Source organism: Pelobates fuscus, chromosome 2 (assembly GCF_036172605.1).
Source record: "Pelobates fuscus isolate aPelFus1 chromosome 2, aPelFus1.pri, whole genome shotgun sequence".
NCBI lineage: Eukaryota > Metazoa > Chordata > Amphibia > Anura > Pelobatidae > Pelobates > Pelobates fuscus.
Window position 1 is genome coordinate 409,139,346 of NC_086318.1, and position 22,777 is coordinate 409,162,122.

Sequence of the window (22,777 nt, forward strand, 5' to 3'; positions counted from 1 at the left end):
TTAAATCTATTATTACATTTTAGTGCTGTCCATTTTCTAGAACAAATTAGGTGAAGCAAGTTTATGTTATGTTCTAAATTGAGCTGCAGTAAAAAGAAGCCTCGTAATAAGAATCCAAAATCTAGAATTACATGATTATAGGAGCGCGATTATAAGATCAGGCGATACTTTAATATTTTGCTATATTACATGTAATGAAAGCCGTGCATAGTGATTTTTAAATATGCAGAATGTGGATGTCTGCTGCCAGCACCTTTTTGATGTCTACAGTAGTCGTATTTTTGTATTAACAAAAGATAATCATAGATATTTTTGTAATACTGATACATTTATTTATTTTTTTTAAATTATACCTGATTATTAAAGGAACTCGCAAGTACCTTAATTACTATAGCTCTAAAAATAAATTCATAAATGCATTGTGCAGCTGAGAACTCACATCACAATCTGAACAAAGCAGTAACAATTTAAAGCTGTCTTACATCTAGAAGACTTTGTGGTTTTTATATACATTGCATAATCTTATTTTCATTCGTAAATGTGTCACCTGGTCCAAAATAATAAGCAATTTTTTTAATTTTTCTAATTAAACTCTCTACAAAGTCCTTGGAGTGCGGTCATTTCTGCTATGTCTACATGATCCTTGCCAGACCAGCACCGGGCACCAGGATTACACCAGGAATGCAAGCCATCGCTATTTATATATAACGTCATACTAAGTGTATTTTATTATTATGTACATATATTAATATAAAAATACACAGAGTAAAATTACACACGTATATATATAAAAAACACACGTATATAAAAATAACACAATGAATTGACTGCCCAAAAGTTTGACAAAGACTGGTTGTGGAATTAGTGCATGGAAAGTGTTAAAATACCACCATTTAAAATACCCTAGTGTTTCTACTTTTCAAAAATATATGGTTTGATGGGGGTAAATTACATTGGCCAGCTTCAAAAATGTCCCAAATAGGACATGGGTGCATGATGACCATCTGTGAAAATTCCAAGTTGGAAAACTGGAATGCGCACCCTCCAAATAATGTCTAATGAATAGTTCACAAAGCAGAAACGAGCTAAGGTCCCTCAGAGGGTAAACTACTCATACTCAGGCAAGATGTGGTTGCTGTGGTGACAATTTACACAAACATGTTTCTGACTTGACTTTACCAGCAAGTGGCTAATCTACAAGTGGTCGGCAGAGCAGACATTATTGGTGGTAAGCTGGTAAACAACATAGTCAAGGTTAATAACCATACAGTACTTAGTAGCGACTACTAACTGCTGGCTGTGTGCTGGTCCTGTTCCAGAGCACCGGTGTCTGCTGGGATTGAGTGCGGTTCCTACAATCATCTTTGTAATGTATAATCACCAAGGCAAAGACAAGAACAAAATAGAACAAAACAAAAAGTGGAAATCAATATATACAGACTAAGATGGATATCTTTCTTTATAAAATCATCAAATGACAAATTAAAATGCAGACGACATCTTCCCCGTGCAGCACTATATTACAGCATGAATATTAAATTCATATCAATATGGGACAAAGAGATGGCTTTTAAAAATGAAACTATTCTTAGGAATTTGCTTCTGTTACTTCACTGTGAATTTCGGATTCCGGTGTCTTGCCTCCACAGTTGCTAAGGCTTGCTTGCTGATTCCCTTGTGTTTAGTAACACGTCCCAATGAAATCCGTGCAAACGAAATGGAATTAACATCACTAATGTGAAAGGGCTTCCACATTAGCAATATCGGAAAAGGGGGCCATTTGGAAATTGTTTCACTAATTATTGTGGGACAGCACCAGGGAAAGGCTCTCCCCATAACCACTCAAACTGCTCAAACTCCCATTACTCAGCAGCAGCAGTGGTTCCCAAACTTTTTAGGTTCAAGGCGCCCTTAATATTTCAGTATTTTTTCAAGGCACCCCAAGTCAAAATTTCTAGTTTGCGTATCTGTACAGCGCTGCGGCATTTACTGACGCTATGGTGTAATGTACAGTGTTGGTGTTTGAAGGGGTACTTGTATATAGTTATTGTGTTTAATATAGGGGTGTGTTTGTATGTGATGTTTGCGTTTGATTGCAGGGGTGTGTCAGAATGTAATGTTCACTTTTAAATGTGGATGTGCATTTGTGTGAAGTATTTGTGTTTGAGTGAAGGGGTGTGTTTGTATTTATATATATATATATATATATATATATATATATATATTTTAATGTAGGGGTGTGTTTGTATGTAATATTTGTGTTAGATTGCAGGAGAGTGCTTGTATGTTGTGCTGGTGTTTGACTGCTTGGATGTATGCACATACATACATACTTACAGAGATATTCATGCACATTAACACACAGATACATATATATATATATACACTGACACGTACACACAAATTCATATAGACACCTACACATACACACATATAGATACACACGACACATACACACATGCACCCTGACACACACAAACATTGATACATGCCCACACCATGACACAGATACACACACTGACATAAAAACACACACTCTGACACACAGATGCACATACACAGATGTGTACGCGCACACACAGAAGCACACTGACATACATATACACACACACAGATGCACGCCCTGATACACACACCCATACACATACTCTTACTCACACACATACAAACACTTATACACTCACACTCATACTCATACACTCAAACTTATACACACTCATACACACACACACACACACACACACACACACACACACATTCATACACTCACACACACATGTAATTTTTTTTTATATCTCCAGCCACCCTCCTATTAACTTACCTTATGTGCCAGAAGGGTGGCTTGGAGTACTGCTGTTGTGGGAGTGAGGGGTCTGGAGCTCTTAATGCTCCTTTGAATGGCATGTTTCTTAAAATTTGCTTTATCTTAGAAATTATGCTAAACACAACGCAAGACTAGTTTGTCTTATAAGGTCATGCAAAACACCATAACCACTACAGCTGATTGTCGCAGTTATGGGACTTCGGGTAAAATTCGCAGGTCTCCTATGTAACGGTTTTGGTGCAGTTTGATTGAAAAACGGCCCTCTCGACAAGACTGATAAAGGCAGAGACTATAAGCTCTTAACTTCATAACAATTTTAATGAGCTGTAGTTGTTTTGGTCCTTAGCGTACCCATTTCATATAACTATTTTCAATGGAAATGGATAATTCCACTAGTAAACCCTCTGATTCATGTCCACCATTCATCAATAATATCAGTGAAAGTAATGACATGGGACTGATGCAACTCTTGCCCAACTGGGGTATAAAATATAAGTTAAAGAGAATTTATCGTCATCCACATTGTTTGGGAAAAAAACAGCTGCTCACGCATATTTTTAGTCATCACGCTTAATTTACAATTATTAAAAGCAGTCTGAACACCACGAATGTAAATGTTTACAACATTACACTATTTTATGGCTTGCAACATACATTCTGTAGATGGAGTTTTATTGCTTATAAAGTAGCACCATTTATAAGGGCAGGTGCACGTTAGTCTATATATAACAATTTTGGTAAACAATGTCTATTTCTTTCTTAAAGTAACAGAATATACAATTCTATTAGGGTTAATAACCAAAGAGAGAATTATCTGCTGTTCAAAGTGAAATCAAAGTGAATTTCAAATTTAAGGCTAAAGTAGCCAAAATAAAATCTGAGTAATCTGTGCTTGTGGTTCAGTTAATTGGGCGTTGAAGGGACACTCTACTGCCCAAAATATTAATAAATAAAAATCACTATTTAGTATATATATCCCTAATGAAAACATGCATGCGTTTAATTATGCATTTTATATATATATATCTTGTCTGCAGCCTTTGCAAGCACTCCCCTTCTAACTCCACTCAGACTTTATGTGTGTGTCCAATCACAGACTTCCCAATGCAGCTTGTTGAGAAAACTTTGCAAGACAAGTGCTCTGAGCAATTTCTGCCTCTTGAGTTTAGCTTCGCTGAGCTAACTAAACCAGGAAGTAACAGGACCTGTTGACTGCTTGAAAGACAAAGGATGTAACAAGGTTAAAGGACCACTATAGTGCCAGGAAAACAAACTTGTGTTCCTGGCACTATAGTGCCTTGAGGGTGCCCCCACCCTCAGGGTCCCACTCCCACCGGGCTGAAGATGGAGGAAGGGGTTTAAACACTCACCTTTCTCCAGCGCTGGGCTCCCTCGGCGCTGGGGACTCTCCTCCTCCTTTGGCTGAATGCGCATGCGCTGGCGTCTTCTCACTGTGAAAATCACAGTGAGAAGCGCGGAAGCGCCTCTAGCGGCTGTCAATGAGACAGCCACTAGAGCATGGGTTGTCAACCTGGTCCCTACTGCCCATTAGTGGCCAAGGCCAGCAGGGGAGATCCTTTCATCTCCCCTGCCGGCCCATGCAGGGCCAACCTTGCTGTAAGCCTTTTCGGGCTGGTGAGGAAATCAAAGATTTCTCTCACTGGATGGCTTGCACTTAGTTCCAGCAGAGGGAGGGAAGGGCCTGGGAGGCTCTGTGTCCCTCCTGCGAGCAGACTGGTCAGAGCATTGCCACGTGTTATCATGGCAATGCTCTGATACAGTGCTGTGCTCGCAGAAGGTCAGGAGAGTTCGCTTACAGCCAGAGGCTAAAGTGAATATGCAACCACTGGACAACCAGGGCTTGCAGCATTATGCCCTTCCTGGCAAAAGGTAAGAAAAAGGGGATATTAAGATAGATTTTCACATCTATCTTAATTTTCACATCTCACCCACCTACACACAGCACAGACCCTATGCACCCTCCACACATACTACACCCTCCCACACACACACACACACACACACTACACCCCTCACACACACACTGCCCTCTGACACACACACACACACACACTGCACCCCTCACATACACAGACTGCCCACCTTACACACACTACATCCCTCACACACACACACACACACAAACAAATACACTGTCCCCTGACACATACTGCACCCCTCACTCACACTGCATCCTACACACTCACACACACACTATCCTACACTTCATCCATCACACACAATGCACCCTTCACACACAAACAGCACCCTTAACACACATCACTCCTCACACACACTGCACCTCAGCCACACACACACACACACACACACACTGCCACCCTCACACACTGCCACCCTCACACACAGCACCCTTCACACACAGCACCCTTCACATACACACAGCACCCTACACACAGACACACACACACACACACACTGCAACTCTCACACACACACAGCACCCTTCACACACACACACACACACATAGTAAATAAGAAGAATAGAAAAAAGGGAAAAGAAATAGATACATTGAAGTACATTTAAAAAAAGAAAATAAACCTCTCCTTTCAAGAAAAAAAAAAAACACATAAAATTAGTTACTGTGGCACTGGTGGGTGGTATGGAGAATTTACCATCAACAAAGATACAAAAGTGGGTGGTAGGCATTAAAAGGTTGACTACCCCTGCATTAGAGGCTGGATTATTATTATTATTATTATTATTATTTTATTATTTATATAGCGCCAACAAATTCCGTAGCGCTGTACAATGGGTGGACTAACAGACACATAATTGAGATCAGACCACTGGACGTACAGGAACAGAGGGGGTTGAGGGCCCGGATTAACCCTAATGTAGACATAGCATTTTCTCTGAAACTGCTATGTTTACAGCTGCAGGGTTAACCCTAGATGGACCTGGCACCCAGACCACCTCATTAAGCTAAAGTGATCTGGGTGCCTATAGTGTCCTTTAATTTACAAAAATGACAATTTCTATAGAATTATGCACTTTTTGTGAAATAAGAAAAGAAGTAACTCTCTCCACACATAAACGTATTGAAGCAAGCTAAAGTGCTTTAGGGGTCTGGAGAGTCCCTTTAAATTCGGAATTTATGACAGGAACTTTTTTGGACCCTAGAATATCTATCTATATTTTTTTACAGCTAGATTTCACTAAACAGTATATTCTGATATGTTGCCAACTACATGAAGCAAAATATGTTAGTCAGGTTAGACAAAACAATTCTAACTTGGACACGATGGTCCAACTATGCCCTCGACTTAATATTGGATAAGATTTCCAAATGATTTAATATTTTTGGATTAACGTTTACAAAGATTTAATATTCTGAAAACTATTTACATTTTGTGATATTTTGATGTTTTTCTAAATATATTTTTTATACAAGATATATTTTTGATATTTTAATGTTTTGAAAAAAATAAAGGTTTATCCAAATATATTGAATTATTTGGAAAGCCTGTCCAACAATATTAAAATTAGGCTTATTCCAGGCCAACATTTTGTAAGTTATAAATTTGTCACAAATCAAACATTGGAAGACAAAATAGCTACATTTTGCATTAATTAAACACCATTTATTTTTTAGGAATACCTGATAAGTGAGCTCCAAGATTAAACATGTATTTTCTTACAATAGTTGTAGGGTAATAGAGTAATATTTTTATTTTGTATGCCACTATACTCTGTCAATGTATACGTTGAGATCTATTAGGTATAATATGAGAAAATATATTAGAGTTGTTTAAATGAAATAGAATAGATGGTGTATATATGATGTATATACACATATTTGAAATATAGTGTACTATTGCACCAATGGCTCAGACTGACTGAACAGTTAGGAAATGTAACTCAGTAAAATCTGCTGTTCCAATATATAGCAAGTGTGGCAAGGCTGCATATGGGACAAATAAAAAAAAAATCCAGTACATCCAAAATATAATATTATGTCTATGCGAAAAAGACATGAACCTCATCCTCTCTTAGGAAACGCAATGAGCAAGAAAGAAATGGGTTTGCTTCTATTTCTTACACATTTTTTTCCTTAAATTGTTCTCTCCGGTGAAATTGTTTTTATGGGGGACATGCACATGTAATATTTACAGAATGTAGTAAGAGGCAATAGAATGAACTGATTCTCAAACTCTACCATTATATCTCTACAATTTATCTTCTGAAGCTATAATAAAGGGCCAATTTCATAAAGAATAAAAGGAAGGATTTTCTTTTTGTAATATTTGGTTTTCGGAAAACTCACAAAAAAAAAAAAGATTAAACACAGAAACAGCACTTCGGGTTTTACAAATAGATATTTTGAAGTAGTAGAGGACCTGTAATATTTCAAATTGCAGATAGTACTTTAAACTTTAAAATTGTATTTATACCCCGTGCTTGTTCTCCACTTTGTCACGTACAAATACTGAGACATTATTTTAGCCTTTCTCCTTTAATCAATTAGATGTGTTTGATTAACCTAAGTTGCTGCTCTATGATAAGAGATTGAGACAACTGTCCTACGTAAATAATGTTTTGCCCAAGTGCCCAGTTTTTTTTTTTCACCTTTGTTACATTTTAAATTTGGATCACTGGACTCCATAATTATTAAATCATCTGTCATTGACCCAGAACTGTGGCTGTTTTTCTTAAAGGACCACTATAGTCACCCAGACCACTTCAGCTCAATGAAGTGGCCTGGGTGCCAGGTCCCCTAGGTTTTAACCCTTCAGATGTAAATATACAGTTTCAGAGGGTTAATCCAGCCTCTAATTGCTGTCTTCCTGACAGCTGCTAGAGGTGCTTTTGCGACGCTGGATGCGAAAATCGCATTCAGCGTGCAGAACATCCATAGGAAAGCATTAAGAAATGCTTTCCTATTGACTGTTTGAATGCACGCGCGGCTCTTGCTGCGCATGCGCATTCCGCTCCACTCGGGAGCTGACTTCGGCGGGGGAGGAGAGCGGTGCTGGATTAAAGTAAGTAGCTGAAGGGGTTTTAACCCCTTCAGCGCCAAGGTAGGGGGGCCCTGAGGATGGGGGGGACCTAAGGATTATATAGTATCAGGAAAAATACTTTTTTATTTCCTGACACTATAGTGATCCTTTAATGCTACCTGTAAACAGTTAGTTATCAAATACTGTTTTTTGTTTTTTTAATAAATCACATAGTGTAGTTTTTGCTTTTAAGTATCTAGAATAGACCAATTGTTTTAATGACATGTACAACATGCATATTTTTTTTAGGATAGCCAGAATCACCATATTATCATTAACATATATCATATCCATGTCTTTTTATGCTGAAAGTTGGTACATAAGAAGTAATAATAGGGCAATATTGTACAGAATCAAAACAATAAATTAATCAATACATGACCCCTTTCTTGTTGATGAGTATCAATTTATTTTGTATGTAACGAAGTACTGAATAGCTTTGTGGGTTAGTTTGCCTGGGCATGGCAAAGTCCTCTTTTGCTCATATCATACAGATATGAAGGCATGGGAATATGGATCACAGTATTGTCGGTGTAAATTGTAGTGTCTTGTCTCATCTAATCCTGTTATCCCTCTGCATATTTTCTTACCATACTCAATAACCAGTGGTTTCAACTTGTGGGTGGCAGCTAATGTAAAGAGTCTGGTGGCAAACTTTATTCTACACGGACAAATCCAAGAAAACACCTTGTTTAGTAAATTTATCCCCTGGGTTTCTTTTTACTTGGTAGAAGTAGAGAGTTCAGAGAAGGGCTACTAAACTGGTTCATGGATTGCAGGATAAAACTTACAAGGAAAGGTTAAAGGATCTTAATATGTATAGCTTGGAAGAAAGACGAGACAGGGGGGATATGATAGAAACATTTAAATACATAAAGGGAATCAACACAGTAAAGGAGGAGACTATATTTAAAAGAAGAAAAACTACCACAACAAGAGGACATAGTCTTAAATTAGAAGGGCAAAGGTTTAAAAATAATATCCGGAAGTATTACTTTACTGAGAGGGTAGTGGATGCATGGAATAGCCTTCCAGCTGACGTGGTAGTGGTTAAAACAGTGAGGGAGTTTAAGCATGTGTGGGATAGGCATAAGGCTATCCTAGCTATTAGATAAGGCCAGGGACTAATGAACGTATTTTAAAAAATTGGGCAGACTAGATGGGCCGAATGGTTCTTATCTGCCGTCACATTCTATGTTTCTATGTAAGTACAATATAAGAGGTGAGCCATACTATCTACACATCTAAGCAGAAGCATGTTGTGTCATAAAAATGATGGAACTTTTTGCTACAAATATTATCATCCGAAAATAAATTTGCCAGCATTGCCTACAGGGACTGCCAATTTAAATGCACACTTTTTTTTTTACCATTTTGGCTCTAAATTCCCAGGAAGAACATTTGTGCTCACATTGTTCCTTCCTGCTTACTCTTACGTATCATATACAGTACCTGGCAAAATAATTTACCCTCCCCACTTGGATATTTCCACATTTTGTAGTGTTGCAACATAGAATTATTATGATGTTTTCTGGGCGTTTTCTTTATTATTTAATTATTGACACTTTTAAAATGCTTTTTGTTTTCTGATGCAAAAGTTAATATTAAAGAAAATCACTTGTTTGCGATGAACTATATAATACATATGCTATGAGCTATTTATTGAATATTGTAACCTTATAAAATGTGGATACGTCCATCGGAGTGAATGCAAGCTGCTGCATTATTATATTTAAATTAAGAAAGGACTTACTCTCTTATTCGCATATTGGTGAAGGCACAACAGTGGCTAGGGTATGTTAGTCGAGCCTCCACTAAGCTAGAAAGCTTATCAAGAGCAGGTAACTTTTTTAGGTTGTAGGATTTTTCGGCAACCAACACCTGAATATATTCCAGTCCACGGCTAGGAAGTTTGTCCAGACGCGTTGATGTAATGTCTCTAAAATATAAAGACAAAATTGAGATTTATGTCTGTGCTACTTTGTATCTTAGATTTTAAGTCCAGAGGCAATCAACCACATTATCAACATCTGCAACTAAAGACATCAACTACTTTGTAGAGTCGTTCAAACGCAAAATCGTAGGATGTTGTGTGTCAGACTGGGGTCTCCAAAGACCAGATTGATAAGGCCATACAAATCATCAGTCTTTGGAGTAACAGCAACACGTAACTTCCGGTGCAAATAAAGCATAAACATTTCAAGGTGCTTAAAATTAAAGGGACACTATAGTCACCAGAACCATTACTCCTTAGACATAGCCCCTCTTTTCACACAATGTGTTCCTGACTGGCATCTGTCTCAGTACATACATAGCTCAGACACTGACAGCAGTGACAGGCATCTCAGGGAGACATAATGGTAAATATTGCACTCATGTTACAAGTCTGTCTGTCCATTTATCTGGCTGTATTCTTCTTTTTTAATTTATTTACGTTTTGACTCCATTTATACCTGCACTGCACTTTAAAGAAAAATTTCAATGATTATTATGGTGAGTTGTCTCATATTCATAATTATGACCAGTACTTCAGTTTGCAGTTGGTACTATAATAAGTACCGATCACAATCTGCGTTTTCCGGTCACAATTTGCTCCCACAGCCCCACCCCACCAATGCTCAGCTTATAAACTCAACCCTCCCACCCCCCATCAATAAGGAGGCTAGTAAAGTGTAGAGAACTGTGACAATGACGTCATCTGCTCCATATACTGTTTCTGCCAATAGTGAGGCAATAATCATCACTTCTCGCTGATTATATTTCAATTTGCTTCCAAAATGAGGAATTCCAGCTGAGGAGATGCTAGTCTGAATAAAAACGCATTTGATCACACCTTTCTGTCTGTCAATTAGTGATTACAAATTTAGAAAATACTAATATTCATATATTTTACTTTCTCCTACGATCCCCTAGCTCTCGTTCTCCTTCCTCTCTTCCTTTTTTTCTGCCTTCCCCTCTTCCTCTCTGTCACCTCTTTGCTAAGGTATGTGACGTTATGAGAACAATGATGGGAGGAGTAGATAGTGTGAAAATTAACTGTGGTTGGACTTAACATAAGTAAGAAGCAATTTGCAGAAAAAACAAAAAAATTTACACAATACTTATTTTTAATATGCATTACATGAATTGGGAAAACAATTTGTTAAAGCAAACTAATATTTCACAAATGCCTCAAAGACCATAACTATAAATTACATTTCTACTTACAATCGATTTGGTCCAATAGCTCCCTTCAAGGCATCATTATGAATATGTTTCAGATTGTTGTTGTCATTAAGAAACCTGCATAATAATTACATAGATCACAGTCAGCAATATTCATGCGTGGTATAACTTTCAGTGCATTTATTGATCTCCCGTAGAAATCACAAACTTAGAACTGCATTCTTTAAATATAAATGTAACACGAAAACACATTGTGAAATTGTGCTTTTTGGAGCTGTTATTACACAGATTACTCCAGTTATTTTCCCGGCGTTATGCAAAGTGTAAACTTACACCGGGAAAATAACTGCTTACTAAGCTGAGTTACATGCTAATAATATTTTTAGGAGAGGCAGAAGCAGAAAGTGGTGGCTGTATGTCTTATCGTGCTCTGTCCAATCTGTGTGCACATCCCATCATGAGCCCGTAATATTCTTAGTATTGAGAAAAAGAGCCAGAGAATTATTACATTTAAGAATGGACCCGAAAGGAAATCTCTCGATTTTGGTTTTAAAATTACCGTTCTATAAAAAAATATTATTAGAAAAAACTGCATCTACATTACATGAATAATATGGCAACTCAAATATCATGATTACTTTTAAATAAAAGGAAGAAGGCTGAAAAAAAAATAACATGAACATATCATAGTCTTCAGAAAGAAGGTCTGTTAGATAAAGCAGTTTTGAAAATATGGAATATTTAAAGTAAAAACTAACCAGATAACACATTGCGAAAATGTAAAAATAATGTAAAAATAAATAAATTAGTTTGAGCAAGAAAAAACGCTCAAGTCCATTAAACAGTGGCGTACCTAGGGTATGGCACATGCCCTGGGTGACACATGAAGGGGCGCTACGGAACAGTTTCTATTCAAGTCAGACAAGCTGTGTTCAGCAGGGAAGTGGAATTCTTATTGGCAAACATCCGGGACATATGGTTTCAGGCACCAGGTAGGCCTTTTTTTTCTTTTGCTCTTGAGAAAAGCGTACTTCCAACGCCAAAACATGTGTCGAGCTGCTAAGCCGATGCACTTTCATTAATTTTATTTTTCCCTTCTTAGGATGGGGTTTCTAGTACTATAATACGTGTTTACTTTTTTAATACTTGGATTAGGTTATTTACAGTTTATATTGGATTAGGGGGGCTGCCTCGAAGCAGCAGGCTGGGATTAGATCTCTGATAGTTGGTTGGCAGTAGAGAAGTACAGTGGGCAATTCCATAATTATATTCCCACAATTTGCCTTTTCTAACATTAAGTATAATTCTGTGCCTGCTATTTCCATATGTGATAATTGTTTCTCTATTTATAACTGTTTGTTACCCTTGAGGGAGCTGGTGGCTCATCAGAGGGGAGATGAAGAGCCACGCTGGCAAAACGCGCGTGTCAGGGGCTCAGGACGCTCATTCGAGGCAATATTAGTGTCTGTCACTCCTTCCCGCGATCATTAACGGCTAGCCGGCACTACAATCCTAAGAGTCTGCAAATTATCAAGTCTACAGTCCTTCTTTTTTTAAATCCGTTCTCTCTATATTTTCTTCACGACCATCAGTATCAGCAGCAGGGGGGTTAGCAATAGAGCAGGTTTTTTGCTAAGGGGTGCCCTCGAAGGCAGTAGTGATTTATACTTTAGACTTAGGAGCATTTACCTCTTAGGAACTAGTGTATTTCCCTTATGTTAACTTTCAACAGTATTCAGTATATACCCTCATGCTATATTTGGAAGTGTTAGCTGCGTTTAAACTCTGTCTCTCTGCCCTCTTTCTTTGTATCTTCACGTACACAGCTGAATGTAGCTAACTGCCACTAGCACAGTAGCTCTATACTGAGATAAAAAATACTGCATTCTACTACCATTACAGCATTTATCCATATTGCTGTAATATGTGACATAACAGAAAGGACTGTTCTCTTAGATTGATTTTACCCCATTTTTTAAAAATGTATGTATCCCCTTTACATATTTTAATAGTCCAATAAAAGTTACATTTTATATTCCTCTCACTCAGAGTTGAGTGTGTCAGTGAGCTTGTCTGTCGTGAGCTTGTGTGTGTATCAGTGAGCTTGTCTGTAGTGAGCATGTGTGTCAGTTAGCTTGCCTTTAGTGAGCATGTGTGTTAGTGAGCTTGTCTGTAGTGAGCATGTGTGTTAGTGAGCTTGTCTGTAGTGAGCTTGTCTCTGTGTGTCAGTGAGTATGTCTGTAGCGAGCATATGTGTCAGTTAGCTTGCCTTTAGTGAGCATGTGTGTTAGTGAGCTTGTATGTAGTGAGCATGTGTGTTAGTGAGCTTGTCTGTAGTGAGCATGTGTGTCAGGGAGCTTGTCTGTAGTGAGCGTGTGTGTTAGTGAGCTTGTGTGTGTCAGTGAGCTTGTCTGTAATGAGCTTGTATGTATCAGTGAGCTTGTTCATTCCCTGTGGCGGCCAGCTTTAATGTTTCCTGCGCTGTTTTGCAAAGGGCTGACAAATCCCAGACGCCAGGGCGAAATTTCTAGTTGCCGTGGTGATCTGGAGTCTGGGATTTGTTGAGCCCTGTGTATGTATGTATGTATGTGTGTGGATGTGTATATATTTTTATAAATATATATATATATATATATATATATATATATATATATATACACAATCCATTATGTCTCGCACTCAATAGCTCCAGTCTTGTCAGTGCCTCGGTGCAACCTCCAGCCTATTGTATAGAATTCCTTGATGGAGAGCACTCACAGGACTCGTAATAGTGAAGAAGATGCTTTTATTTCAGCAATCAATTCATATATCAAACTTGTCAGTGTCGACGTTTCAGTCCAACTGGGCTTTTTCCCAAGATAAACAATAAGTGATACCATGGCAGTGTAAATATAGGAAAACATGGTGCTCATGGGGGGGGGGGGGGGTGAACAAGAGTGCAAATGAGATTAGGTGATGTCATGAGTGACGTGTGCAGATTAAAAATACGTAATTGTATGAGTTAACCCTATGAGGTGTGAACAGAAGGTAAACAAATAGAAAGTAAAGAGCATAGGAGAAAAAGATATATTATACATATTCACATTATGTCACTGTCAAAAGGGGGAGCTATTTAGTGCAAGACACAAGTGATTGTATATTGTGGAACCTTGTGGCCAGGTTCCTGTCTTCTGCACCGGACCCGGTGAGGGTGACCCTAATACAGGGGATAATATGGAGGACTTCCTTACGAAAGCTGGGGCATATCTGGAACATACAGAGATCCTTTAATTCACAGAGGAACAAGCTGCAGCCATCTAATGGCCACAAACAGATGCGGATTTACCTGTCTCATTAGAACCAAAAGATATCATCTGCGATCTACAGAAACTTCAACAGAAGGAAATTGACTTGGAATTACATGCAGTCTATTTATCTGACTACTATTGTATGAAGAAGATACCAGGGGGATTCAGAATAAAGAACACACCTACGATTGGCAGAAATAAACTTGAAGTTTGCCGTAAGTGGATTGGTATACTCAATAAGTACTCACTTGATCTCATGTTGGTTGTAATAGAGGAGGTGGGACGTGAACTTAAAACCACTAAGTACAAAATATCAGAATATAAATTAAAACACACAATGACCTTGACTACACCTAGTTGTGATGCACTAATCCATAAATTATCAGAGGATTTAAAACACTATAAAACAGATCTTGTGAGATTCAAGAGACAGAAACTGTATAAAGTACAGAATGATTATGCTGAACACAGAGTCTACGACTACAAGTGGCTCTCAGGGGAGAACAACTGACACTACCAAAGACCATACAGACCAAAGACCATACAGACCTTGCATCAGGAAACCTATTGGATCTACAGTGGATTTCACCTCAGGAGAATCCGCTTCAGGGTCAGAACAGACCAGCACCCAAAGTGGGACCATCTCGACTACACCTATCACCAGGAGTGAAAGTAATGTCTCTTTTTTAGAACCAGGACTGGGTCTTACTCGAGAACGAGTAAGCGGAGGTTCACGATCAAGGGTCAGGTCATCCTTCCACCGCTATGTCACCAGGAGAGGTCAGAAGGAGAAGAAGTACGGGACTAAGAGGTCAACCACCCACAAGGTACTAAATAATCCTGTGATTAATCTCTCACATAGAGTACTAACTGACACTGAAATACAATTGTTATCTAAGGGTCTATCATTTGTTCCCACAACTGGGGCTGATAACTTTGAGTGGGAAATGGATCAACATAAATTTACACGCAAATTGCGACTGGCTTAATAATTTAAGTCTCACCCATGTATGGATAGTAATAATTACTATGAAACAAGTGTATTTGATTCTGCTTCAATTAATCCATCCCTGAAGGTGTTTACCCAAATTGTGAAAACAGATAGCAAACATTTCCTTAACACTAGACTAAGGCCAATATCTCCAAGGGTGAACAGGAAGCTTTGAAAAGCTTAGCTAACAATCTCTCAATAACTATTCGTCCAGCTGATAAAAGGGGAGTCATAGTCATTATGCAGTATGAGGATTACAAATCTGAGATTATGAGACAACTCTCAGATCCCACAATATACAGAAAAACAGATACAGATCCTTCACTGGACTTCAGCAAGATAATTGAAAGCACCTTAACTAAGTGTTTGAAAGCTGGATATTTGTCCCAAAATGAATTTGACTACCTCTTTGAAACCCATCTCTGTTGTCCTATCCTATACACCTTACCCAAGCTGCACAAAGACCCAAAATATCCACCTGGCAGCCCGATTGTATTGCGATAAGTGGTCTACTTGAATCCATTGGAAAATGGCTCGATAATAAATTCAAAGCACCAGCAATGTCATTACCAACATGTGTTAAAGACACGGGAGCAGTGAATAAAGAGCTTCAACAAGTTCTCCTACCTACTGAGGACATTCTGCTAGCCACTATTGTCGTTAGCAGTCTTTAATCCAAGCCATGAGAGAAGTCTTACTCAATTACTCTAATACAGTCACTCCACCTATTGTATTTATTATGGAACTATTAGAACAATGCCTAACTTTGAACTATTTCAGGTTTGAGAAGAGTTACTACTGTCAGGATCGGGACAGGGATCCAACACGCAGAGTACAAACAGTAGCCAGATACGTATACCGGACCTTAGAATGGCCGGACTAACGTAAGTAGTACAGTATAGAATGGTCAAAGACAAGCCGAGGTCGAGGGTAACAGAAGACAGGTAAGCGAGAGACAAGCCGAATCAAGGGTTACAGAGATAAGCAGAGTAAGGTAAACAAGCCGGGTCAAAACCAAAAGGGATAATAGAATACACAAGCACTGAGTGACTAGAACAAGCTAGAACCACGACAGGGCAATGAGCTAATGAAAGAAGCTCTGTTAAATACCCTGTTCAGAGCAGTAACCACGCCTCCAAGGCGTCCTGATTGGTCCTGCAGCAATTGAGTGACAGGTCGTTCCGGAGGAGTGTCCTGATGACAACTTCCTGCCTAGATGCTGTAAAAGGCAGTCACTCCCTCGCGGCCGGCCTTGCATGACCGGATAGACCGTGGGGAAGGGAGCCATCAGGCCGTCTGGATGGAGGAACAGCTAAGTCTCTACCTCTTTCGGAGGTAGAGACCACAGGTACCCTGACAGTACCCCCCCTCTCAGATACGCCCACCGGGCGGAATACACCAGGGCGAGAAGGGAATCTAGAGTGAAACGCCCTGCGGAGACGGGGAGCATGCACCTCCTCCTGAGGTACCCAACTTCTCTCCTCAGGACCATAACCCTTCCAATCGACCAGATATTGCAGTCTCCCCCGGGAGATTCGAGAATCAACGATGGAATTGACCTCATACTCCTCCTGACCCTCCACCTGAACTGAGCGGGGAGGGGCGATCGTGGAGGAGAACCTGTTACATATTAATGGTTTTAGCAAGGAAACATGAAATGAATTAGGAATGCGTAAGGCATTAGGCAACGCTAAACGATACGCAACTGGGTTAATTTGAGACAGTACCCTGTAAGGTCCAATATATCGAGGAGCAAACTTCATAGACGGCACTTTTAACCGAATGTTTCTAGTACTTAACCATACTCTATCGCCTGGAACAAACACCGGTGCTGCCCTTCTACGTTTGTCAGCGTGTCTTTTAACCAGCGTAGAATTGTGCAGAAGGATTTGTCGAGTTTGATCCCACAACTTTCTTAAATTGGCAACATGAACATCCACCGACGGTATCCCTTGAGAAGAAAACTCAGAAGGAAGGATGGAAGGATGAAAGCCATAATTCAAGAAAAAAGGGCTAGAATGCGTAGAATCACAAATGAGATTGTTATGTGCAAACTCCACCCAAGGAATCAAACCGACCCAATCGTCCTGGTGTTCTGAAACGAAACAACGTAAATATTGTTCAACTTTTTGGTTAGTGCGTTCAGCAGCTCCATTGGACTGAGGATGATAGGCAGAGGAGAAATTCAATTTGATGCCTAGTTGGGAGCAGAATGATCTCCAAAAACGGGAAACAAATTGGGAGCCTCTGTCAGAGACAATTTGGGAAGGTATCCCATGCAAACGGAAAATCTCCCTGGCGAATATCTCCGCTAATTCGGGCGAAGATGGGAGTTTAGGTAAGGGAATGAAGTGAGCCATTTTAGTAAATCTGTCTACCACAGTGAGGATGACAGTCTGCTTTTTAGAAATAGGCAAATCAACAATGAAGTCCATTGCCAGGCATGACCAAGGCTTTTCAGGAACCTCTAAAGGGTGCAGAAATCCGCATGGAAGCGAATGGGGTAGCTTGGTCTTGGTACAAACTTCACATGCCCCGATGAATTCTTTAATATCCTTGCGTAAGTCAGGCCACCAAAAATCTTTAGAGACCAGCGCATAAGTCTTGCGGATGCCAGGATGCCCAGCCACCTTGCTGTTATGGAGACAGCGTAGCACCTCCAGTTGGAGAGCGGCAGGAACAAAGTGTCGATCCCCAGGAGTCTGTTTGGGTGCCAAATGCTGAAACTTCATGATCTCAGAAAGCAATGGAGAGTGAATCCTGAGATTCGTGTTCGCGATGATATTCCCCTTAGGAACTATGGAGGACAGAAGTGGTTCAGTTATAGTGGATGGTTCATATTGACGAGACAAAGCATCGGCTTTAGAGTTCTTAGAACCAGGTCTATACGTAAGAACATAATTAAAGTGAGTGAGGAACAAAGCCCAGCGAGCCTGCCTGGCGGACAAGCGCTTAGCCTCCCCAATATAAGACAAGTTCTTATGATCCGTTAGAATAGTAACAGGGTGTAGTGTCCCTTCCAGTAAATGTCTCCACTCCTTTAAAGCCTTAATGACCGCTAACAGTTCCCTCTCCCCGATGCCATATCTGCTCTCAGGCCCAGAAAATGTTTTAGAGAAGAAACCACAAGGGTGTAACGGTTTATCCACCCCTAACCTTTGAGACAGAACAGCCCCAACTCCTGTTTCAGAAGCATCGACCTCGAGCAAGAAAGGCAGAGTTGCATCAGGATGAACTAGAATGGGAGCTGAGGCAAAAAGTTCCTTGAGAGTCTTAAAAGCAACAAGAGCTTCCTCAGACCAGAACTTAGTATCAGCCCCTTGTTTGGTCATATTGGTAATAGGCGCAATGATAGAGGAGTAACCCTTAATGAAGCGCCTATAGTAGTTGGAAAAACCAATAAACCTTTGGATAGCCTTGAGTCCTTTGGGCAAAGGCCAGTCTAAAATAGATTGGAGTTTACCAGGATCCATTTTAAAACCTTCCCCAGAAATCACGTACCCAAGAAAGTCTACCTGAGACTGATCAAAACTGCACTTCTACAATTTGCAGTATAGACCATGTTGCAGAAGTTTGTGTAACACCTTTCTGACCTGTCTATGGTGAGTCTCAATCTCCTTAGAGTGTATTAGTATGTCGTCCAGGTAAACAATAACACAATCATGCTGAAACTCCCTAAGTACCTCATTAATCAACTCTTGAAATACTGCAGGAGCATTGCATAGTCCAAATGGCATAACAGTGTATTCGTAATGGCCATACCGGGTATTGAATGCCGTCATCCACTTGTGACCTTGCTGGATTCTCACCAAATTGTAAGCCCCTCTGAGATCTAACTTGGTGAAGATTTTGGAGCCCTTAAGACGATCAAATAACTCGGTAATCAGTGGGATAGGATAGGCATTTCTGACAGTTATTTTATTCAAGCCTCGGTAATCGATACACGGTCTCAGCGTACCATCCTTCTTCTTAATGAAAAAGAACCCCGCCCCGGCCGGAGAAGAAGACCTCCTGATGAATCCCTTTTCTAAATTCTCCTGAATATACTCCTCTAGAACCGAGTTTTCCTGAACAGACAAAGGATATACATGGCCCCTCGGAGGCATAGTCCCGGGTAGAAGCTTAATTTTACAGTCAAATGACCTGTGTGGCGGCAAAGAATCGGCATTCTTCTTGTCAAACACTGCCCTTAAGTCTAGGTAAAGGTCTGGTATTTGTCTTTCTGTGGCCTGAGTAGGGTTCTCCTGTATGTTAATATTAGCTAATGGAGAAACCTTGCACAAACACCGATCCTGGCAGCCCTGGCCCCACGAGAGTATCTCCCCTAATTCCCAATCGATAATAGGGTTATGTTCTTTCAACCATGGGTACCCCAGAACTATGGGAACGGAAGGAGACGAAATGAGCAGAAGAGATAAATTCTCCACGTGTAGGATACCAACATTTAACTCAATGGGTATGGTCTCACGAAAGATAACAGGGTCTAGTAGTGGTCTACCATCTATGGCCTCAACGGCCAAGGGTGTCTCCCTTAGCTGGGATGGGAAATAGTTTTTACTAGCAAAGGCTTGGTCGATAAAATTCTCAGCAGCACCAGAATCTATCAAAGCCATAGCCCTTATTACTTCCCCCCCGCAAGTTAAGGAAACTGGTAGCAGAAGCCTGTGATCTTTATAATTAGGAGTAGAGGACAAAATAGAAACACCCAAGGCCTGTCCTCTAGAGAGACTTAGGTGCGAGCGTTTCCCGGGCGGTTAGAACAGTTCGAGAGTAAATGACCCTTAGCTCCACAATACATACACAAACCCTCTCTTCTCCTGTACTGTTTTTCCTCCTCAGAGAGGCGGGTATACCCTATCTGCATAGGTTCAGGAAGCAAAGATACCGTGGAGTCAGGACTTGGAAAAGCGGGAGCTAACCTAAAAGAAGGTCTCCGGTTCCTCTCTCGAGTGTTCTGTCTCTCTCTTAAACGTTCATCTATACGAGAGATGAACGAAATTAAATCCTCTAAATTCTCAGGGAGTTCTCTGGTAGCAACCTCATCAAGGATTACTTCAGATAAGCCATTCAAAAATACATCCATATACGCCTGCTCATTCCACTTGACCTCTGACGCCAGAGACCTGAACTCTAGTGCATAATCCACCAGTGTTTGGTTCTCCTGTCTCAGACGCAACAGTAATCTGGCTGCATTAACCTTTCTACCTGGTGGGTCAAATGTTCTTCTAAAAGCAGCTACAAAGGCGTTATAGTTATAAACTAATGGGTTATCGTTCTCCCATAATGGGTTGGCCCATCTCAGAGCTTTCTCAATAAGTAGGGTGATAATAAATCCTACCTTTGCCCTATCTGTAGGATAAGAGCGAGGTTGCAATTCAAAGTGGATACTAATTTGGTTTAAGAAACCACGACACTTCTCAGGAGACCCACCATAGCGTACTGGGGGGGTAATGCGAGAAGAAGCACCCACTGTGGCTACCTCTAGACCTGAACCGACAGGAGAAACAGGGGTATTACGTATCTCCTCTGGTGGGTTATTGGCACGAGATAATAGAGCCTGTAGCGCAAGCGCCATCTGATCCATTCTGTGATCCATGGCTTCAAACCTAGGATCAGGAGAAGCCAGCTGACTGTTTGTACTTGCAGGATCCATTGGCCCTGTCGTAATGTCAGGATCGGGACAGGGATCCAACACGCAGAGTACAAACAGTAGCCAGATACGTATACCGGACCTTAGAATGGCAGGACTAACGTAAGTAGTACAGTATAGAATGGTCAAAGACAAGCCGAGGTCGAGGGTAACAGAAGACAGGTAAGCGAGAGACAAGCCGAATCAAGGGTTACAGAGATAAGCAGAGTAAGGTAAACAAGCCGGGTCAAAACCAAAAGGGATAATAGAATACACAAGCACTGAGTGACTAGAACAAGCTAGAACCACGACAGGGCAATGAGCTAATGAAAGAAGCTCTGTTAAATACCCTGTTCAGAGCAGTAACCACGCCTCCAAGGCGTCCTGATTGGTCCTGCAGCAATTGAGTGACAGGTCGTTCCGGAGGAGTGTCCTGATGACAACTTCCTGCCTAGATGCTGTAAAAGGCAGTCACTCCCTCGCGGCCGGCCTTGCATGACCGGATAGACCGTGGGGAAGGGAGCCATCAGGCCGTCTGGATGGAGGAACAGCTAAGTCTCTACCTCTTTCGGAGGTAGAGACCACAGGTACCCTGACAACTACATACAGAAAACTTGAACGTCAATGGGGGCACCTATGGCTCCCATGTATGCTAATGCCTTCATGTACGCATTTGAACAAAGGCACATCTTGGCACATCTGAGAGTGCTACATAATAATTCTGACCCTAATAACGCCGAAGAACAAATGGAAGAGATGTACTCGAAGCCCATCTTGAATTGGACTGTACAACAGGCATATAAATCAATCACCGAACCATCAACACACTCTGGAATAGGCAATCGATTGATCTTCACTCCAGCACTACATACTGAATCACAACAAGTGGCATCTATCATACATGGCAACTGGGGTGTACTTAGGAAAGATACTTCACTGCTATCCTCTTTCCAACAAAGTCCTATTATGAGCTATAGGAGAGGGAAGAATTTACACAACTATCTGGTACATACAGATCAATATGCACTATCACAGCTATTATCCCTTGCTAGCAACTTGGGATGCTATAGATGCCTCAAATGCACAGTCTGCAATTCTATGACCCCGAGGAAAGCATTCTTTCACCCCCGTTCTCGGAGGAATACAAATTTAGATACAGGATTACCTATACCACCACACATGTAGTGTATCGCATTATATGTCCATGTGGACTTGCCTATATAGGCAAAACTTCAAATGACCTAAGGGAACGTATGAGGGGGCACAGGTCAGCTATACGCCTAGCTCTCCTCAATAAAGCAGCCAATACGCCTGTCACTCGACAGAAGCAGGACACTCGCTACCCTCTTTGCATCATGTACCTATGCCAACACGAGGTGGCAATAGAGATACTAGACTATAACAAAGAGAGGCATTTTGGATACATACCTTGGACCCTTTATCCCCCCATTGACATAAGTGAGAAGAGCCTGTTATATTGTTTTCTTCCAAGAAGATAACTCATGAGTGAGATTGCTACATTTGTTTAATTTGTTTTGTGTATACTTTCTTACGATCTGTATTGTTAGTATTTATTATTCTGAGTAGATAATCCCCCAGGAGTGTCTCCTGGATAATATTAGATATTTGTATATAGAAAGTTATCGTGCTCATCCTACTATGCTATTTCTTTTATTACCAGTATGTTTAGTACCTCAGTATACACGTTTTTCTATTTATCCAGAGAGGAAGATCCTCTCTTATCGGACATATACTCCTTGGACATGGGATTCTATCTCGGGTGGTTTTGCTAATTTTTTTTTTAACATGCTTTATGACGAAAAAATTCTTATATATTTCTATCTGTCTATGCACCACTCTGA

At 40.3% G+C, this 22,777-nt stretch overlaps 1 protein-coding gene across 1 annotated transcript in view; it reads right to left on the reverse strand.

Moving 5' to 3' along the window:
- Window positions 1-22,777, reverse strand: part of LHCGR (luteinizing hormone/choriogonadotropin receptor) — a 151,416-nt gene that overhangs the window by 38,794 nt on the left and 89,845 nt on the right. The window contains 2 exon segments of the mRNA XM_063441477.1: window positions 9,597-9,782; window positions 11,051-11,125. Of these exon segments, the coding sequence (XP_063297547.1) occupies window positions 9,597-9,782; window positions 11,051-11,125 (261 nt within the window).